Below are 17641 nucleotides of genomic sequence, written 5' to 3' on the forward strand. Positions count from 1 at the left end.
TGTCTGAAGGTCAGAGACAACTGGTGGATGTCAGTTCCCTTCTATCTTAAGGGTTTTAGGGATCAAAGTCAGGTCCTCAGGTTGTTATGTTGGTGAAAAGGAGTCTGCCAGCCGAGCCACCTCAGCATCCCTGAGGATGACGGGCAGTTTCGGAAGCAGCTGTAGTGTAGACATCATCAGTAGTGTCAGGAACTGCAAGAATAACCATTCTGAAGGCAGGCCCTAAATCCCAGCTCCACATTTCTATGAACGTAAGACTTTTAGGAACTTCCTTTACAACCATCCTTAGCTCTCACTGTTAGGGATTTATTTCTGGATGGAGTCAGACCAGAAAGCCCGAAAGCAACCTGTTCTGGAGTAAAAAGCGTGGACTGCATTGTAACGATTGGTGAGGGGAGCCGGCGAGCTGTGCCGCAGCATAGCGGGAAGGGGAAGGGCTCTAAGAACTCTACTCTGCAGCCAGGAACTGACTGGATCCTTGACTCCACACAGTGAAATGCTTTCCTCAGGGGCAAGCAGTCATTACTGCCCAGCATGACTTCATCACATAGGTGTGGTGGTGTAGGGTGTAGTCCTTGTAGGCTCATAACAATCCATGACAAGCACTAATAAGAAAAAGCTACTCAAAACATCTTGTTAAGATAAATGTTTATAAATCCTTCCCTCTTCTCTTAAAAACAATAGCTAAACATACAAGTTTTGTCCAAATGTTTCCAGTTCGCTCGTAAACTGTCTACACAGCTCCTAGTGGTTGGACTGGAACAATCCTGTCTATGCAGGGTCAGGGAAGCAGCTCAGCCACCACTACCATGGTTGTGAGCTGCCCAGTGCACCATTTATCTAGAGGAGGGCAGCTAGTTGCAGAACAGCCTTCTTTCCAATTCTCATCTTTCTCTCCCTGGAGGGACTCTGGCTTCTCCTCTTTAACATCTTTGAGTGTTTCTTCCTAAAGGCATCATGTCTCATGCCAAAGGACTATGAGAACAGTGGAGACACTGCAGTAGGGCCAATGGAACAACTACCTGGAACCTCTAAGTACAGCCTCACTATAAGTGGAGGAAGTTAAGACGTGGCAGGCTAAGCGCTGAAGATATGCGGTAGATGCGGCCATACTGGATGAGTGGTAACTAACCTCAACGGCTGGCATCCTATGTGATGAGCACACAGGTAAGCACAGGAGTGGGGGACCTGCCAGCCACAGAACACCAAGGATTGCCAGCTAGTCCCAGAGGCCATCCAAGTGAGGAGTCTCCCTTGCCAGCCTCAGAATGAGCGCAGCCCTGCCAACATCTCCATTTCTGTGTCGTTTCTGGAACTGAGAAAATGAATTCTGTTGTTTTAAGCCATCTGTTGTGGCAACTCCGGGAAAGTCCGGGCTAGGTGCAGGCCCCTGAAGCATTACTGCCACCAACGACTCAGTTTGTTCCCACGGGGACAGTCAGTCCCCTTACCCACCTGTAAGGGGTGTCTGACTTCCAAGCCCACCAATGGATGCCTGTAATGAGAACGGTTTGAACCCCAGACCCCGATTTGGTTCCCACACGATTATAACACAGTTACTTTGTAAATTAAGCACCAAAGAGATTAACAGTGAAAACTAAGACAGCACAGTCACTTAAACTTGGGAGCCAGTTACTTCTGGAGTCTGTGCTTACTGTTTGCAGAGCACAGCTGTCTGTGGGTAACCGAAATCACAGAAACAGACAAGGGACTGCTGCCCCTCAGGTCACTACACACTGCACTGCCATTGTGTGACACTGGCCTTAGGGGGTGACCACACCTCTAAAGACGGCCAGGTTCCTCTCTAAAGGATGCTAAATGCTGCTATCTTCAAAGACACAATTTCTGTTTTACTTGAAAAAGAAATGCCGTGCCCTATGATAAGTACATTCATCTCTCTTGAAGTTTCTGGGCATCTACCTGGGGATCTCCTGTTACCAGGGATACAAATTCTGTCCCTGTGTTTTTCTGTGAAAATACACGCCACCATGAACTCCATCCCATGACACAGTATCAAGCAAAGCCACCCGAGGAAGCTGTTCACTTAACTTGCAAAGTGTGAATCCCTACAGAACAGGGCAAGCAGCAATGCAAAAGTCTGCAATTTCCGAATGTACAAAAAAAAAAAAATGTGTTACGCCCCCAAACCGTCAGGAGCACACTCTCATTCTACTTCCTGTGCCCCTTCCCATTCTCATCGTCCTCCCTCTTCCCTCCTCCCTCCCAGCTCTCTTCCATGTGTCAGGTGAGCTAACCCAGCCTTACTTAGGTTTTCTACTTGAGTGCATAATACAGGTCTGAGGAGTCTGGGACGTGGCATGTGGAGGTGCATCTCTAGGCCTGAGCTAACCACATGAACACAGAATGCAAAGTGCAGAGCTCTGCGCATGTGCCGTGGGGTGGGCTCAGACGCTCTCTCCTTTATTCACCTAACATGTGGCACAGCACCACAGTGGTCCAAGGACCTCTGCTGCTACAGAACTGAAAGCAAGCACGGTCTGCTTTTCACAGCCTGGGAAGGAGAGACAGACAGACTCCCAATCTGAGAACATGACTCCCAAGGCCATGGATGGGCTCCCCTTGTTCGCCAGCTGCTTCTTACTGGATAAACTATGTAAGTCCTCCCGGCTTCACTGTCTCCATCTGAGACATGCGAGGAACACAACCTACATGTTGGGGTTGATGGGAAGCAGGGATGGAGTGGGGTGGTAAAGCTCAGTATTATAAGGGGGAATTGATAAAATTTTAGTTCCTATTTATCTCGTTAACCCATGTCAACCAATACAAGTAAAGGCAGTAAGACAGGGTCAGGGAATGGCTCAGTCAGTGAAGTGCTTGGTGTGCAAGCACGAAACCAATGCCCACAAAGGAGTGTGGGGGAGTAGGTATTATAACCCTATAATCCCAGCACTAGAGAGGCAGAAGCAAGAGGGCCCCTGGGGCTTGCTAGCCAGTCAGTCTAGCCTAATTGGTGAGCTCCAGGTTCAGTGACAGACCCTGTCTCAGACATAAGTGATCGAGGAAAGCAAGCAACCTTAGCCTCTTATCCCTATACACAGGCACATTCATGTGCAGGTACACACATGTATACACACACACACACACACACACACACACACACACACACCCAAGTAGGAAAGTCATGACCCAAACAAGTCCACATATGATCAATTACATTTTATTTTACACAGTAATAATAATATAGATTAATTCTTTCCTCTAGTCTTAGCCAAAGTTCCTCTAACACAGAGATATGAGTAACTTCCAGAGAAGGCTGGGTTTGTGTTGTTTTGTTTAAGACAGATCATATAGAGCCCAGGCTGGTCTCTAATTCACTGTAGCTAAGAGCTATGATTACAAGTGCATATCAATACATATAGCTCCAGAAAAAAATGTTTATATTGTTGAGACCTTGGCTGAGGGCCACAGGTGCTGCCTGATAACCTGAGTGTTGTCCCCAGGACTTCATACAGTAGAACATGCATCCCATAAACAAATACATAAATATAAGTTTTAAAACAAGTACTCTTTGAAACAGTGCTTGTTCAAAATTCTTTCAAGACCCAAATTTATCTTGACAAAATATTAATAAAAATGTTGACTTTGTAACCGTTTGGTGAAAAAAATGTAATTTTACAAAAATAAACATTTTTCATTTCTATGACTATCTATAACTACTGCTGAGTAGGACTGGTAAAAAATTTCTGAACGGAAACTATTTCTATATTGGCATCTCTCCCATCAATTGTTAAAAGTTATCACCTTGTTACATTTGAAGTTAACTAAAACCCAAGTGGTTGGGTAAGCCTGTGGGGGATTTTTGTTGACTGAATCATTTGAAGTGGAAAGATACACCCCAAATTTTAGTCTTTTGAGGTAGGAAAATCCACCTTAAATCTGGTGGCAGTCCAAAGACTGTGGAATAGTAGTGGGCTGAGACCCCAGAAAGACTACACAGATATTTACATTATGGCTTATAACAGTAGCGAAATCACAGTTATGAAGGAGCAGTGAAAGAATTCTATGCTTGGCAGTCACAGCACAAGGAACTGTGTGAAAGGATCGTGGCTCTAGGAAGGCTGAGAGCCACTGCTGTGGAAGAAGTGTGCTTGCTCTTTGCCTGCTTGCCCTGCCCTTGCTGCAAGTCCATTCCCTCTCTGCCATTAAAGCCTACATCTTCTGGATTCCAGCACATGCTGAAGACCAGCCTCGTGGACTGGATTCCTGGGCCTGCCATGGCAGTCATTACTGAAACAATCAGACAATAACTTATAAGCCACTCTAAAAAATATGCACTCTAGTAAACACACACACACAACTTTGTCTTTGTCTCTCTCTCAATCAGTTCCGTTCCTCTAGAAGTGTCAACACAACAACCTTTAGTTGTCCTTCCCCACATTCCCTCCTTTATCCTCCCTTCCCTTCCCCTCCCTCCCTTAGCCCTCCTAGTCCCTTTATCTTTATGATACTGTCCTCTACCTCCCTCTCCTGGGAAGATCTCCAGGTCCCCTCCGGTCCCTTACAAGGTACAAGGCACGTAGCCTCTGTGCTTAGTTGAACTGAAACACATTTAAACTTAAAAGCTTACACCCAATATACATACACATATACATAAGCAGTTACACACATAAGCAGCAGCACAGAAGGGGTAATCCTGACAAGCAGCAAGGTCAAGGAGGAGTAGGTGGTGCACTGAGGTCATGGTATGGAGACCTGGTCGGCGCTGTGTCTTTAAGTAGCTAAAGGTAGAAAGACAAGTAATTGGTCACACAACTAATACATAATAGAAGACAAGCAAAGAGGTAATCAAGTACAAAAACAAAACAAAACAAAAAAGCCTGGCGAGAAGTCAACCATTGGTGAGCATAGTGTGGGCCTTGGGCTGAGGTTGAATGGTCAGCCTATGCCACGCAGCTAGATCCCTAATACGGAAGAAGAGTCCCTCTCTCCACTCTCTCACTCTACGCCATATTTAAAGGGGTGTACTGGTCAGGAGTCTCTAGAGAGAATAACTGACAGAGTGAGGGCACAATGCCCCACTCCCCGGCTGAGAACCTACTACTTTATAACTGTAATTTTGCTACAGCTGAATTATAATATAAATATCTGTGGTTCCTGATGGTCTTAGGCAAACCCCGTGAGGTGGTCATCTGACTCCTACAGACTGCGACCCACAGACTGAGAACCACTGCTTTAGAGGCAGGTCATTTGGCATCTTGACCCTGTAGTAAATAACCAGAAAAACACAAAAGTCCCTGCCCCTGATACTCCTGTTACCTGAGAGCTCTGTTTACAAAGAGGACGAGTAAGTCAGTGGTTTCCCCACTTCTATAAATAGCTATATCTACCCATAACTTGCCTCTAGAGTCAAATTTGTCCAAGTCAACTAACCATCTATATCAACTTTAAAAGTGCAAAGGACCATTCATAAGTAACCGAGATCCAAGGCTTTCCAGGGGCAGTGAACATCCCATGAGCAATCTTACTACGTAATGTGCAACACCCAGGTCTCAGCCCGTCTTTTCTTTTCCTTTGCAACCAGCCCTTCTGCTTCACTAAGCAGTCCAGTTGTTTCTTTTCTCTTTTAAAAATAACTGAGGCTGGAGAGATGGCTCAGCAAGCAGCCAACAGTACTCAATGTGCCTGTTGATAGCCCAGGATCAGTTCCCAGCATGCACCTGGCAGTTCAGAGCCTCCTGTAAGGAACCTGATGCTCTCTTCTGGTACATGCAGGCATCAGGCACACATGTGATGCATATATATATATATATATATATATATATATATATAGATAGATAGATAGATATAGATATAGATATAGATATATATAGATATATATATAGATATAGATATATGCACATATATATATGTACATATATATGTGTGTGTGTGTGTGTATATATACATACACACACATATATATGCAAAACACTCATACATGTAAGACAAAAATAACATTTAAAATTCGTAATAAATTATTGTATATGCATTCCTCCTTTAAAATATGGCCCTCCTTAAAGTGACAAGGAAGCAGCAGTGTAGAGAACTACCAAATGAAATCGAAAATCTTACCAAGTAATAAACATTAGAGAAGTCCCACAAATAATGCTGATAAACTTATTTATGTTTAAAAATATTATTAATATCTCCTTTAAGGCCATTTAGCAACTACTTCAAAATTAGAAAATATTCAAACACATCTCTAACATTCCTACAGGCCGAGGTAAGACTACAGGCATATACATAATATTCTATTATGTATAAATTTTAAGTTAAGCTGTTAAATAAAATATGATCTTAGAGTGTGATATTGACAAGTTCACCTTCAGCTATCTGGAAGGACAGGCTCTTCGACTCTTTGATATTGCATGCCATAGTGTGGTGGCACAAAGGCCACCTGTCCCCAACTCTGTCAACATCTCCACTTGCCTTCCTCTCCATCTCTTCAATGTTCTCCTCTCCCTCCTCCTCGTCTTCTTCTCTAGTGTGGCGCCCATAGTGGGCTTGGTCACAGCATCTTTCCTCCAGCCCCTGCCTGGTGCTCTGCCCCTGCCCTTGTAACCTGCAGTGTTTGATCTTTCGGTTCACAAGTGCTAGAACATCCAGGACTAAAGGCAACACTGGATGTTTTGTTTTGTTGGTTTTGTTTTTCAAGACATAGTTTCTCTATGTAGCCCTGGCTGTCCTAGAACATGCTCTGTAGACCAGGCTAGCCTCAGACTCAGAGATCTGCCTGCCTTTGCCTTCCAAGTTCTGGAATGAAATGTGTGGGCCACCACACCCAGCTAGGATAATTCACTGAATGGAGAAACAGCTGGATCACACTTGTTCATAGTCAGTATAGTAGTTAAAAGGTCAGTAAGTAAGATAAAGACAGATAAAACCTAAATGTCTAACCCCTAAGCACCTCAGTTCTCTCAAGACCTAAAATCAATGAATCGAATATTATGTGGGTCCATATCTAAAATCTTGATCTGTACTTTCTCAACAAACTCATGTTTGCAGCATTCTGTTCATGTTAAAGAGAGTTCAGATGACAAGAGGGAGCCAAGAGAACATAAAGCACCAAACACAAGATCCGTTGTGCAGATGGAAGGAAAGCATTCCCCTTGTGTGTCTGTTGCTAACACTCAGTTGACACATCTGATCTACAGTCAGTATCACAGTACATCGAGTTTGGAATATCAGCTCCCTCTCACTAATGAAAACGCACACAGCTACAGCGTCTGCCTGCTAACATCCACAGCCAGGAACCACCACAGTGGCAGGGCCCACTGAGCCACAGCACAGAGGTGAAGACAGCCTCTCCCTCACTGAGTTCCTGTGCTCCATGCGTTCTACTTAGAAAATGACGTCTAGAAAATGACGGCTACTTAAAACTATTAGACAACTTGATATCACAGTGCATAACACTAGGCAGGAAGGCAAGTATTTCAACTGGAAATCTTACTTATTTGTACTTACTGAGATTGTACCATTGTCTAGACCTATGGACAGTCTTCTTGTTTCCGGGTTAAAAGACATGCATGAACATGGAGCTGAAAGAGATGAACACGTTGATGGAATTAACAAACAATGACTGTCACTGACTCAGGAGTGTCTAATGATTGTCACTGACTCAGGAGTGTCTGATGAGTTAAGTGTGTGGTTAAACTCACCCCACTGTCTCCTCAAGCAGCTCATTTAAACCATACTCGCCAACAAAGTCAAAACAGTTTTACAACCAAGCCCCTGGTTTTTAAGCTGCCCTCGTACTGAATATACAAGTCAGACATACAAAGCTGGCAAGAATAAAGGCTGCGGTCCTGGCCTATGCTGGCAATTCAGGATGTAAATTCGCTTGCGAACAAGAGTGACTCTGCTTTGTGCTGTGTAAACTTTTGATCACTAATCTCCTGAACCACTTGAGCCACATTTTAAATAGGAGCAGGTGTTGCTTTCTGAGCTGGAGAAAAACTAGACTTTACTCTCTGATGCTAAACATTCAAATACACCCACCAGTGCAGAAAAGCATATTAGTTCAGAACTTAGATTGGGTAACTGAGCTGCCAGGGGGCTTTGACTCTGTTTATGAGGTAAACTGAAGGTTCCTAGTTGAAAATAATTGTAGCATCATTTTCTTTGTATGAAGCTAAAAGAGACCTAAGTTTACATTCAAATAAAGCATACAGGTCTGTGGTGGTAAGTATACAGTGTTTTTATTTGTAAGTGGAGTTGTGGGTTTAATTAGCAAAGCTGCACCAGGCTGAAGCAGGGAGACGCCCTTATTTAGCATCGTTAATGTCTTAGAGCAGAATTCAGACATTATGTGAGGGTGTGGACAGAGCTAAGTATGAGGTCAGGAAGCTACCAGAAACCAGAGAACAGCAAAGCCCAGACTCCCTCACAGCCTGCAGATGAGCCAAAGTTGTGCAGAAACCTTGAGGTCTCGGCCTGCAGAACCTGAGACAATACAGAAAGTCCTGCTGTTGAACTGACTCCCTTGCAGGATTTTGTTATGGTGGCCTCAGAAAACTATGGTGGGAGTTATTACCCTATGGCAGTAGTAAGAATAAAACACATTCTTTTGAAGTCTTTCAGTCTCTGCACATCGTGCCCTTGTGGGTCTCTGAATTAACTGCTGACTACTGCAACAGAAGCTTCTCAGGTGGAGGGCGAGAGGTGCACGCATCCATGGCTTCAACGATATATCAGTACTGCTCTGTTCCTAGCAAATGATGTTACCTTTTCCAGTCCCTTATAAAAAACAACTGCCAGATTCATCATTTTATTTCATCTTATTAGAGAAGGGGGGGGGGGAAGGGAGGGAGAGAGGGAGAGAGAGAGAGAGTTACATGAGTCTGCAGGTGGATGTACTTGTGAACACAAAACCCAAGGCCACCTGGAATGTCCAATTAAAATGTCCAACTGTCACCCTCCACTACTCTCTGCATTACTTCTTTGACAAAGGTCTCTCATTAAACGAAGTCCGAAGCTGAACAGCCATTTTGATGGTTTCTTCACTGCATCCCTCCATAGAGGAAGGTGAGTGCAGACAGTTCTAACAATGTGTCAAACTGCCTACAGGATGAAAGGGGGAAACAAATAGGATTGCTGGGATGGGTTAGGGCCTTCCCTGGCCTTCTTCTTAAACTTTGAGCTTACTTCAGGACCCTAAAGATGGAGTCCAGGGCTTTGCTGCATCTCTCTGTCCCCCACTTCTCAATGTGACCACCTCTTTTTTTTTTTTTTTCTTCCCACTTGTGACATTTTTAATGGCTTGTTGAGGAAAGGTGGCCAGGCATGTCTTAGCACAGGTGGTAACCTTGAGTTAACGCCTAGCATGCAGCCGGGGCACAATCAAATGCCTCTCCTTCTGCTGCTGTTTACAGAGAGACAGAGAGACCTCAAGTGCAAACTCACCTGCTGCTCCTTCCTGGTAAGAAGCCTCTTCTCATCTCAAAGGACATGTCAGTAAACTTCCTCCCCGTCTGCTGAGCTGCGTGAACCTAATTTCATGCGGTTGTGTCATAGTTGTCTCTGAACATGTTCTTGCTGTCTTTCCGCTGTGCTCGTGTTATTTGTATCAGAAAGACTCCTTCACTATGGCCAGTCCCCGTTTTCTCAGTGCCTGTCTGCTGTGTGCTTAAACTATGATTAGGATTTTGTCCAGATTACACATGTGCACACTCAGGGTTAGCTATGACGATCACAGAGTAAGGCCTGATAAAACGTATTACTTTATAAATGTGGTTATCCTAAACATCTTAAAACCTATTACATAATACCTTTAGGCATAGTAAATGTTTTTAAATTTTTTAAATACTAGATGTTTACATAAAACAATATTTATTATTTATAAGATGTATTTATAAGATTTCATTAAGCTATAAAGGTGAATATTATATATATAAATTTTAATAAGGATTTCCTTCCAAAGTAGATTCTAAAAATGTACTTATATAAAATTTTATCTTGTTATAGAGTGAGTAACAAAATTCGAATGATTTCTTTAAAATATTCTTACTATATAAAGAATGTTTAACGTAAGACTTTTCTCCTGTTTCTCACTAGATGGTTTCCCAACCCCCAGCTCCTTCCAGATCCTCCCCACTTTTATCTATGAAAACTAAAGTTCAAAATGAACCCATATGATTTTATCAACTAAAAGAAAAAACCGATCACCTCAAAGACTCTTCTCTGATTTAAAGCTCAACAGCATCCAGGACCTTCTAACTCAATCCTGGGAGGCAGGGACTTTCTCACATCCTCTGAAAGCACATTCCTGTTGGACTTGGAAAATTCTGGATGTACTCATCTTCAATGACACTGGCAATGGAGTACCCTAAAAAACTAAACATTCATCTGTTCATGTTTCTTCAAAACTTTGTGATTAGATGTAAAAAATTATGATATCTAGCATTCTACCTAGTATATTTCAAATGATGAAGTCATACTAATATTGGTTTTAATGAGGTTCCAAATGAAGATTATGTACTTCTGCTTTACTGTGCCTTTGTGTTGTGTCTATTTGCTTTACTAAAGCCCCACATCGACCATTAATGTTGGCTAGAGTTGTTTTTCATTGTACATATGTATGTATGTATGGATGGATGTGTGTGTATGTATGTATATACGTATGTATGTGTGTATGTACGTGTGTATGTATGTATATACTTATTACTCAGTGTAGTTTGCCTAAAGTAAAATAAAAGTTTCTAACCTAAACTTTAATTCCATTATCTACCTAGGAATACCCAGAGATCTGGGCTGACTCTCCAGTAAATTATGTAAAGGACATCTATCTCTAGTAACCACACTATCCATAATGGCTTATGCCTCAAGTATGATGTTCTAAGCCTAATTAGTATCTGAACTGTCCCATAGCATAATCAAGCAGTATTTAAAAATTAAGCAACATTTATCCTTTTACAGATCTAAAAATGGCGGGGGTGGGGGTGTGCAATACTACAGTGACTGTCTATCTTGGGCTAGCTCTACCCCTGGAACAGCCTCCCCTTGCCCGTATCTGTGTCAGAACTAACATCCCATGACTAAGATAAAAACCTTGTGGACCACTAGCTTCCTTCAACCCATGAGCTAAGAATGTCACCAGACAGTACATTGGGCCTACAGAACAGCTTCTCATCCCGCTGTACCTGAATCTCTGAGGTACCCACCAACGTATTTCAAACTTGGCTTGATTTGTGACTTTATTCTGTAAAACTATAAAACTGCTTCCACAAGAGAACACGGTGTTGCAGTAAATATTAAATAATAAACTAATCCAACTCTTTACTGGCCCCACAGTCTCACTCCGAGGACGCCGCTTTTAGTATAGAGCTGTGCGTTGAACTCTGTCATGTGATCTAGGCCACCCCTGCGGTCTTACTCCGTCAGCATGACCACCTCCGTCCCGGGTAGAATCACCGTCCCGGCGTCTTCTTTACCCCGCTGCCCAACACAAACATGACTCTAAGGCCCAACAGCTTTTCATACAGGTTTATATGTCAAACTCTCAATCCACAAACCCTCTACACATTAAGATTACATCCAATGGACAAAATATACACTGCCCTTCTATATGAGATAAATTACCCATAAAATTCCTTAAAATACTTATATCTACCTAGCGCCAAAGTCCACCTGGGTCCAGATCACCGTCCTCAAGCTCCATCTTCATCTCCCCTCAGAATTGCCTTCTCTTCCGCTTTCCTCGCCTTTCCCTCATCTACATCTCCACTGTCCAATCATGTATTGACTTATCATAAATCTACAACATGGAATTTAGGGTAACCCTAATCTATGCTTCTGGGACCATGGTCCCTCAAACTGGCCACAATAAACTGTCTCTTCTTCCCTTAAAACGAAAACAGCTGCAGAGAATGTCCCACGGACACCGATGTAAGCAGCCGGGGCACAGTGAATGGAGGACTCAGGAAGAGGGCTTCCAACTGGACAGGTCAGAGCTTAGGCTCATGCCACCTGCCACAATCTGCCTCTTCCTCAAGTAGGCCTTGATTGGATCTGGAAACAGGCAGTTCAAAAATCAGGATTTCCACAAGCACTTAGGAGCAGAGGGTGGCAAGGTGTACCTGTGTAAAATCTGAGTGCTCTAACACAAACTCACACTCAAGAGGCAGGGCGGGCGCTGGACAGATGGCAACACAAGTTATTTCAGTAGCTGGTGTGATGGGCCTATCTTTGTATTTGTTGTTATTTGGAGGTGGGGGGGGGGGCTTCTGTTTTGTCCTGGGGTTAAATTCATAAATACCCAGGAGCTAACTTAAATCCCACCTGCCTGACCTGAGAAAGAGGCTCCACGTGGCCTCCAGACCTCCAAGTGCCCTGCATGAGGCCTTAACCCTCCTGACCTACAGTCACTGCGTCTCTGGCAGCCAAGGTAGTTTACCGGTCCCCTATTCCCAAAGGAGAAGCTGGCACTGAGGGCCACTGTGAACCCGTGCTCTCACGTCTCCACCGCCTGCCACCATGGCTGACAAGGCGGATTCCTCCCTGTCTTTTGTCTTACCCCTGAGTGAAAACTTTCTTCTGAGAACACCAGTGACAGGCCCTTAGGAATAGTCTCCTGCTATAATCCTCAATGAACTGGGGGGTGCTTACCCAGGACCTGCCTTCTTCACACAGTGTGAGCATCAGGAGTGTAGAAACCAACTGCCGTACTTTACCCCCACATCCTCTGGACATTGCATGTAGTCAGAAGAAACGTGGACATCTGTTGGACAAAGTGTCCAAAGAAACTAAAGAAAGGAGGATAAACAGTTCCCTTCTCCTCTCATATCTGCATGGCCTCCCTCCTGTCTGCCATGTTCAGTACGACACCACGGTAACACAACAGGACATGAGTCCGTCCTGTTTAAAGGTCACCGAGGCCCAGGACAGTGTGACAGGGGGGATAGAAAGTATCTATTTGCCCCAAGGCTGGCTGCATATGTGGAGCTACAGCTCATGTGGGTGCACTTAGTAGACCAGGAGTCAGAGCTCTGCCAGGATTCTGACTGGTTTAGGAGAATGAGGAAGGAAGCCTCCCTCTCTCCCCTGGAGCCAGGGGGTTCTCTGCCTGGCTCATCCTTCCTTTTCTGCCTTCTGCAGCTCCTACTGCATCTGCATACACAAATGCCTAGATGCTCTTGGGTTTAATGTCGCCAGTGTTAGGTTCCTGACAGGAACAAAACCACAATTTCCTTGTCAAAGTGCAAAACCCCTGGGAAAGCCAGATTGATGAGGATGGGGGTGAGGGTGGGGGCCAACCTTATTCACACAAGGCTGGATCCTCTGGCTTTCTTCCTTCAGGTGATTGGAAGGCTTAGAAAAGGGATAGGGACACCAGCAGGACAATACCTGGTATTTAGAACAATGCATCTGCGGTCACTGTTCCACATGTGTCACTTCTCACACGCTGCCTTGCTGGTGACTCAGCACCAGGCCTCACTACTCCTCCCACCCAGAGCCTCCACTTCTTCCAAAGATACAGAAGATCTACTCTCTTGCCAATCACAACAAAGATTGTATTGTAACTATTCTAGACGACAATGTCAAGAAAGGACACTTGTGGAATACTAGTCACAGGACAGTATCGGCACAGGACACAGTCATGACCACCTGTGACCACCTGCAGCCATTTACTTGATTCTCTTTCCCTTTCACTTACTGTGTAACCAAAGCCACACAGCCATTAATTAGGGACAGCGCTGAGTAATCTTGATTGTTTTTTTTTTTTAAACACTCAATATGAAAGCTTGCAGAAGAATCCATTAGAGACTTAAATCTGATTCAAGTTCTCCAGGAGCAAGCATAGCTCATTTCCTCAGGTGAGATGATTCTCAGGTTGAAAAGCTGGCATGCCTCCTGAGCAGTTAACTACTATGTTCCCTAAATTTGTGAGATTCTAGGAAATAAAAGCCAAACCTGCTCAACTTTAAAGTTAGCATGTATGACAATAAAATGTAATTACTGACAACTGTGACCAGTACATACAGCCTCCCCTTATATTTTACCTGTGTGCCACACTGAAGCACCCAAGAATAAACTATTCCAGAAATCACCTTGCCCTGTGATTCGTCTTCATCTGCACATTCCTGGTACTTGCATCAGAGGCCTATGTATAGCAGACATATCATAAATATTTGACTAACATAGTGGCTTATATTTTCATATTTTTAAATCAATACTGTATCTGCATGAGGCTTCACTGGGTTCATTTAAACATGTACGTATTGCTCAACAACACATTAGAAGACCACATTCTAACTTTAACACACACTGAAATCACCTAGAGGTTTTGCTAAAACAAAGACTCTGGTCCAGTCACTTTGTACAGAACCCAACAGCGCAATTCCAATGACTGTTCAGGGGACCAAAGTAGGAGTGTCCTGATTTCCTTTAGAAGCCTGCACGAATACCTAGGGTCTTACTCCTGAAAGCCAGTGTGCCCCACTACAGATGCAGAGCTGATGCTCTCAGGGAAACCATTCTACTATTAGGCTCTGCCATGCCCAGGTGCCTCTGCTGCTTTGCTCTGCACAACACTGGGAGCTACACACCCTGTTCCGTTCCTGCCTCCCTTTGCCTCTTCTTGGCAGTTAATGTCAAGTCTGACAAACTGACAAGACCAGAGCAAATACTGGTTATTTTACTTAAAGTTGGAGGAGAAGAAAGAGAAAATCAGAATTTTTCCTTTTTCCACATGCTCCCAAACATCATTCCTGCCATATCTTAACAGTCTTAGGGACCCCCAGTGAACTCTCTATGTTGGGGTTCAGGGAGGCAGCCTTTACAACCCTTCCCATCCTCCATTCTGGTCTCTCCACACTGGCTCTTAGTCCTGCTACAGTGTACCCCTAAGCTATACCCAGCTCACCCATCACATAGACTCTGCCTCTTGATTCAGACCCAAACGCCCAGTCAATAAAGACACCACCAGATATTTATACCATGAATACCATAACTTCAAACATTGTAACTCTACTGCCTAGATCTCAATGCAGAAACACATACGTGAAAAGCCCAGACACGCGTCTTCCAGAAGGCAGCAACCACACTGTTAACAGGCCCTGAGAAAAGCTGAAGCGCAAAATAAGGACTTCGAAGTATCAATTATGAGTATGTCCAAGGACTGCAGAGGATACAAATAATGCCTTAATGGACATCATAAAAACACAAACAGCTGGAAGAAATAATGAAAACAGATCAAGATGGGGAGGTAGAATTTAGCAAAGAAATAAAACCATTAAGGAAACCCAAACTGAAAATAAAAAAATGAAACCAAAAACTAAGAAGTAAATCTGAAGAGATTACAAGACATGGGAGAGACAACCGGGCAAAAGACATAAGACAATGTTTTATTTACACACACACACACACATATACACAAAATTCTAGATCCAAAACATACTGGAATCAGGGATACAATGAAAATACTGTAGCTATGAAAAAAGAGAAAGAAAACCAAGTCAAAATCATAGAAAACATTTCTAGGTTGTTTTTTTTTTTTTAAATCACAGCCTAAGAGATAGCATTCGTGTGTGTGTGTGTGTGTGTGTGTGTGTGTGTGTGTGTGTGTGTGTGTGTGAATACATACCATGTATGTTTTTTTAGGCCTGGGATAAATCAGGTTGTTTTCTAGCTTCACCCATTTATCTACAAATTTCATGATTTTTTTAAATACTTGAATAAATATACATTGTGTAAATATACCACCACATTTTCTTTGTCTTCTTTTTAGTTTTTCAAAACAGGGTTTCTCTGTGTAGCCTTGGTTGTCCTGGAACTTGCTCTGTAGATCAGGCTGGCCTCAAACTCAAAGGGATCCACCTGCTTCAGCCTTCCCAGTACTAGGATTAAAGGCCTGCTCCACCACAGCCTAGCTGGTACCCACATTTTCTTTATCCATTCCTCAGTTGAGGGGCATCTAGGTTGTTTTCGATTTCTGGCTACTATGTCTAGAACAGGAAAGAAAATGCTGAGCAAGTGTCTCTGTGGTAGAATAAATGTCGTCTGGGTGATGCCCAATAGTGCTGGGACTGGATCTAGAGGTGGATTGATCCTGCTCTTCCTGAGAAACTGCCACACTGATTCCCATAGTGGCTGCAAATCTGCACTTGCACCAGCAACGGAGGCATGTTCCCTTAGTCTACATCCTTGCCAGCACGAGCTGTCACTTGTTCTATTGATCCTAGCTATTCTCACACATGTAAAATGAAATGAGGGATAGGAGATGGAAGAGGCAGAGGCAGATGGAGCTCTGTCAGTTCAAGGCCAAGCCAGTTTACATACAAGTGCCAGACTAAGGAAGCTACACAGTGAGACCCTATCTTTATAAGGAAGAAAAAGTTTGCTATAATAAATTCGAACAGTTATTTTACAGAAAAAAATAAGTATAGAGTAGGTCTTATTAATTTTAAAGAATAAAATACTAGACTATAAGTAATTTCTTAACAGGTCAGTTCTTTACCTGCAGAGGAACTTATGCTAACGCAACATGAAAAATACATCCGCCTCTTTCCTCCCCTCCCCCCCCCTCTCCTGTCTTCTCCTCTCTTTCCTCCCCTCCCCCCTCTCTCCTGTCTTCTCCTCTCTCTTTCCTCCCCTCCCCCCTCTCTCCTGTCTTCTCCCTCTTTCCTCCCCTCCCCCCTCTCCTGTCTTCTCCTCCCTCTTTCCTCCCCTCCCCCCTCTCCTGTCTTCTCCTCCCTCTTTCCTCCCCTCCCCCCTCTCCTGTCTTCTCCTCCCTCTTTCCTCCCCTCCCTCCTCTCTCCTGTCTTCTCCTCTCCTTTCTCTTTCAGCTCTATGATCTCCCAGAGTGGAAAACTGGCTGTTGCCCTTGGTTTTCGGCCGCCATTGCCCTGATGGCTTATGTCGATGACATCAAGGCTGGTACAGTACCAATGTGTACAAGGATGTTCTCCTCAGACAACATCTGGAGAATGGAACCCACTTCTAATTACAATGTCTTAGACTCAGCAAATCCTTGAGAACTCAGTGCTTAAAGCTCAATGTCCTGAACTTTTTTAAAAGGTTTAAAAATAATACAAGGACAATTTTACTTCATACATGTAATCAGCCAATAGAACTTTGAATTGTCTGAGGATATAAACTTCAGAGGAGCTAGAGCAAAGTTAGTGACAAGACGGGACTGAGGTAACCAGGAGCCTGTGTCTGTTCTCCATTCCTCTCATTAGAACTTACCAATAGACAGGCCATTTCCAAACAATGTCCTCACTTTCCATATTGAGAGCTTTAGGAAACTAGAGAATTATTTAATATGGTACTTTCCAGTTTAATAAGATCCCCAACTTTCAGTCTTAGTCACTCAAGAAGCAAATACAGAAAAAGAAAGCAGGGAAGGACGGGCTACTGGAGTAAAGACCTGGTTCTCAGGATACCCAGATACTTACAAGGCATCGCATGGTAAATGCTTGGCCAATACTGTCCGCTGTCCCTCTTTAACCAAACACGGACTGTCCTGCAACCGAAGAAAAAGTACACATAATATCAGCACTGGAGTTATGCCAAAATAGCGATACTCAGAAATCAAATCTTTTAACACTGTATATATCCATATATATGGACGGACACACACACACACACACACACACACTCATGCCAGGTATACTAAATAGAGAAACATACTACATAGGCCATT

General features: G+C 43.6%; 1 protein-coding gene across 1 annotated transcript in view; it reads right to left on the reverse strand.

Moving 5' to 3' along the window:
* WDFY2 (WD repeat and FYVE domain containing 2) overlaps nucleotides 1-17641 on the reverse strand; it is a 123150-nt gene that overhangs the window by 54351 nt on the left and 51158 nt on the right. Inside the window, exons 2-3 of the mRNA XM_080925987.1 lie at nucleotides 17394-17461; nucleotides 7465-7538 (exon numbers count right to left, since the gene is read on the reverse strand). Coding sequence (XP_080782113.1) covers nucleotides 7465-7538; nucleotides 17394-17461 — 142 coding nt within the window. The remainder of the gene's footprint in view (nucleotides 1-7464; nucleotides 7539-17393; nucleotides 17462-17641) is intronic.

Source organism: Micromys minutus, assembly GCF_963924665.1.
Source record: "Micromys minutus genome assembly, chromosome: 12".
In the NCBI taxonomy this organism is placed as follows: domain Eukaryota; kingdom Metazoa; phylum Chordata; class Mammalia; order Rodentia; family Muridae; genus Micromys; species Micromys minutus.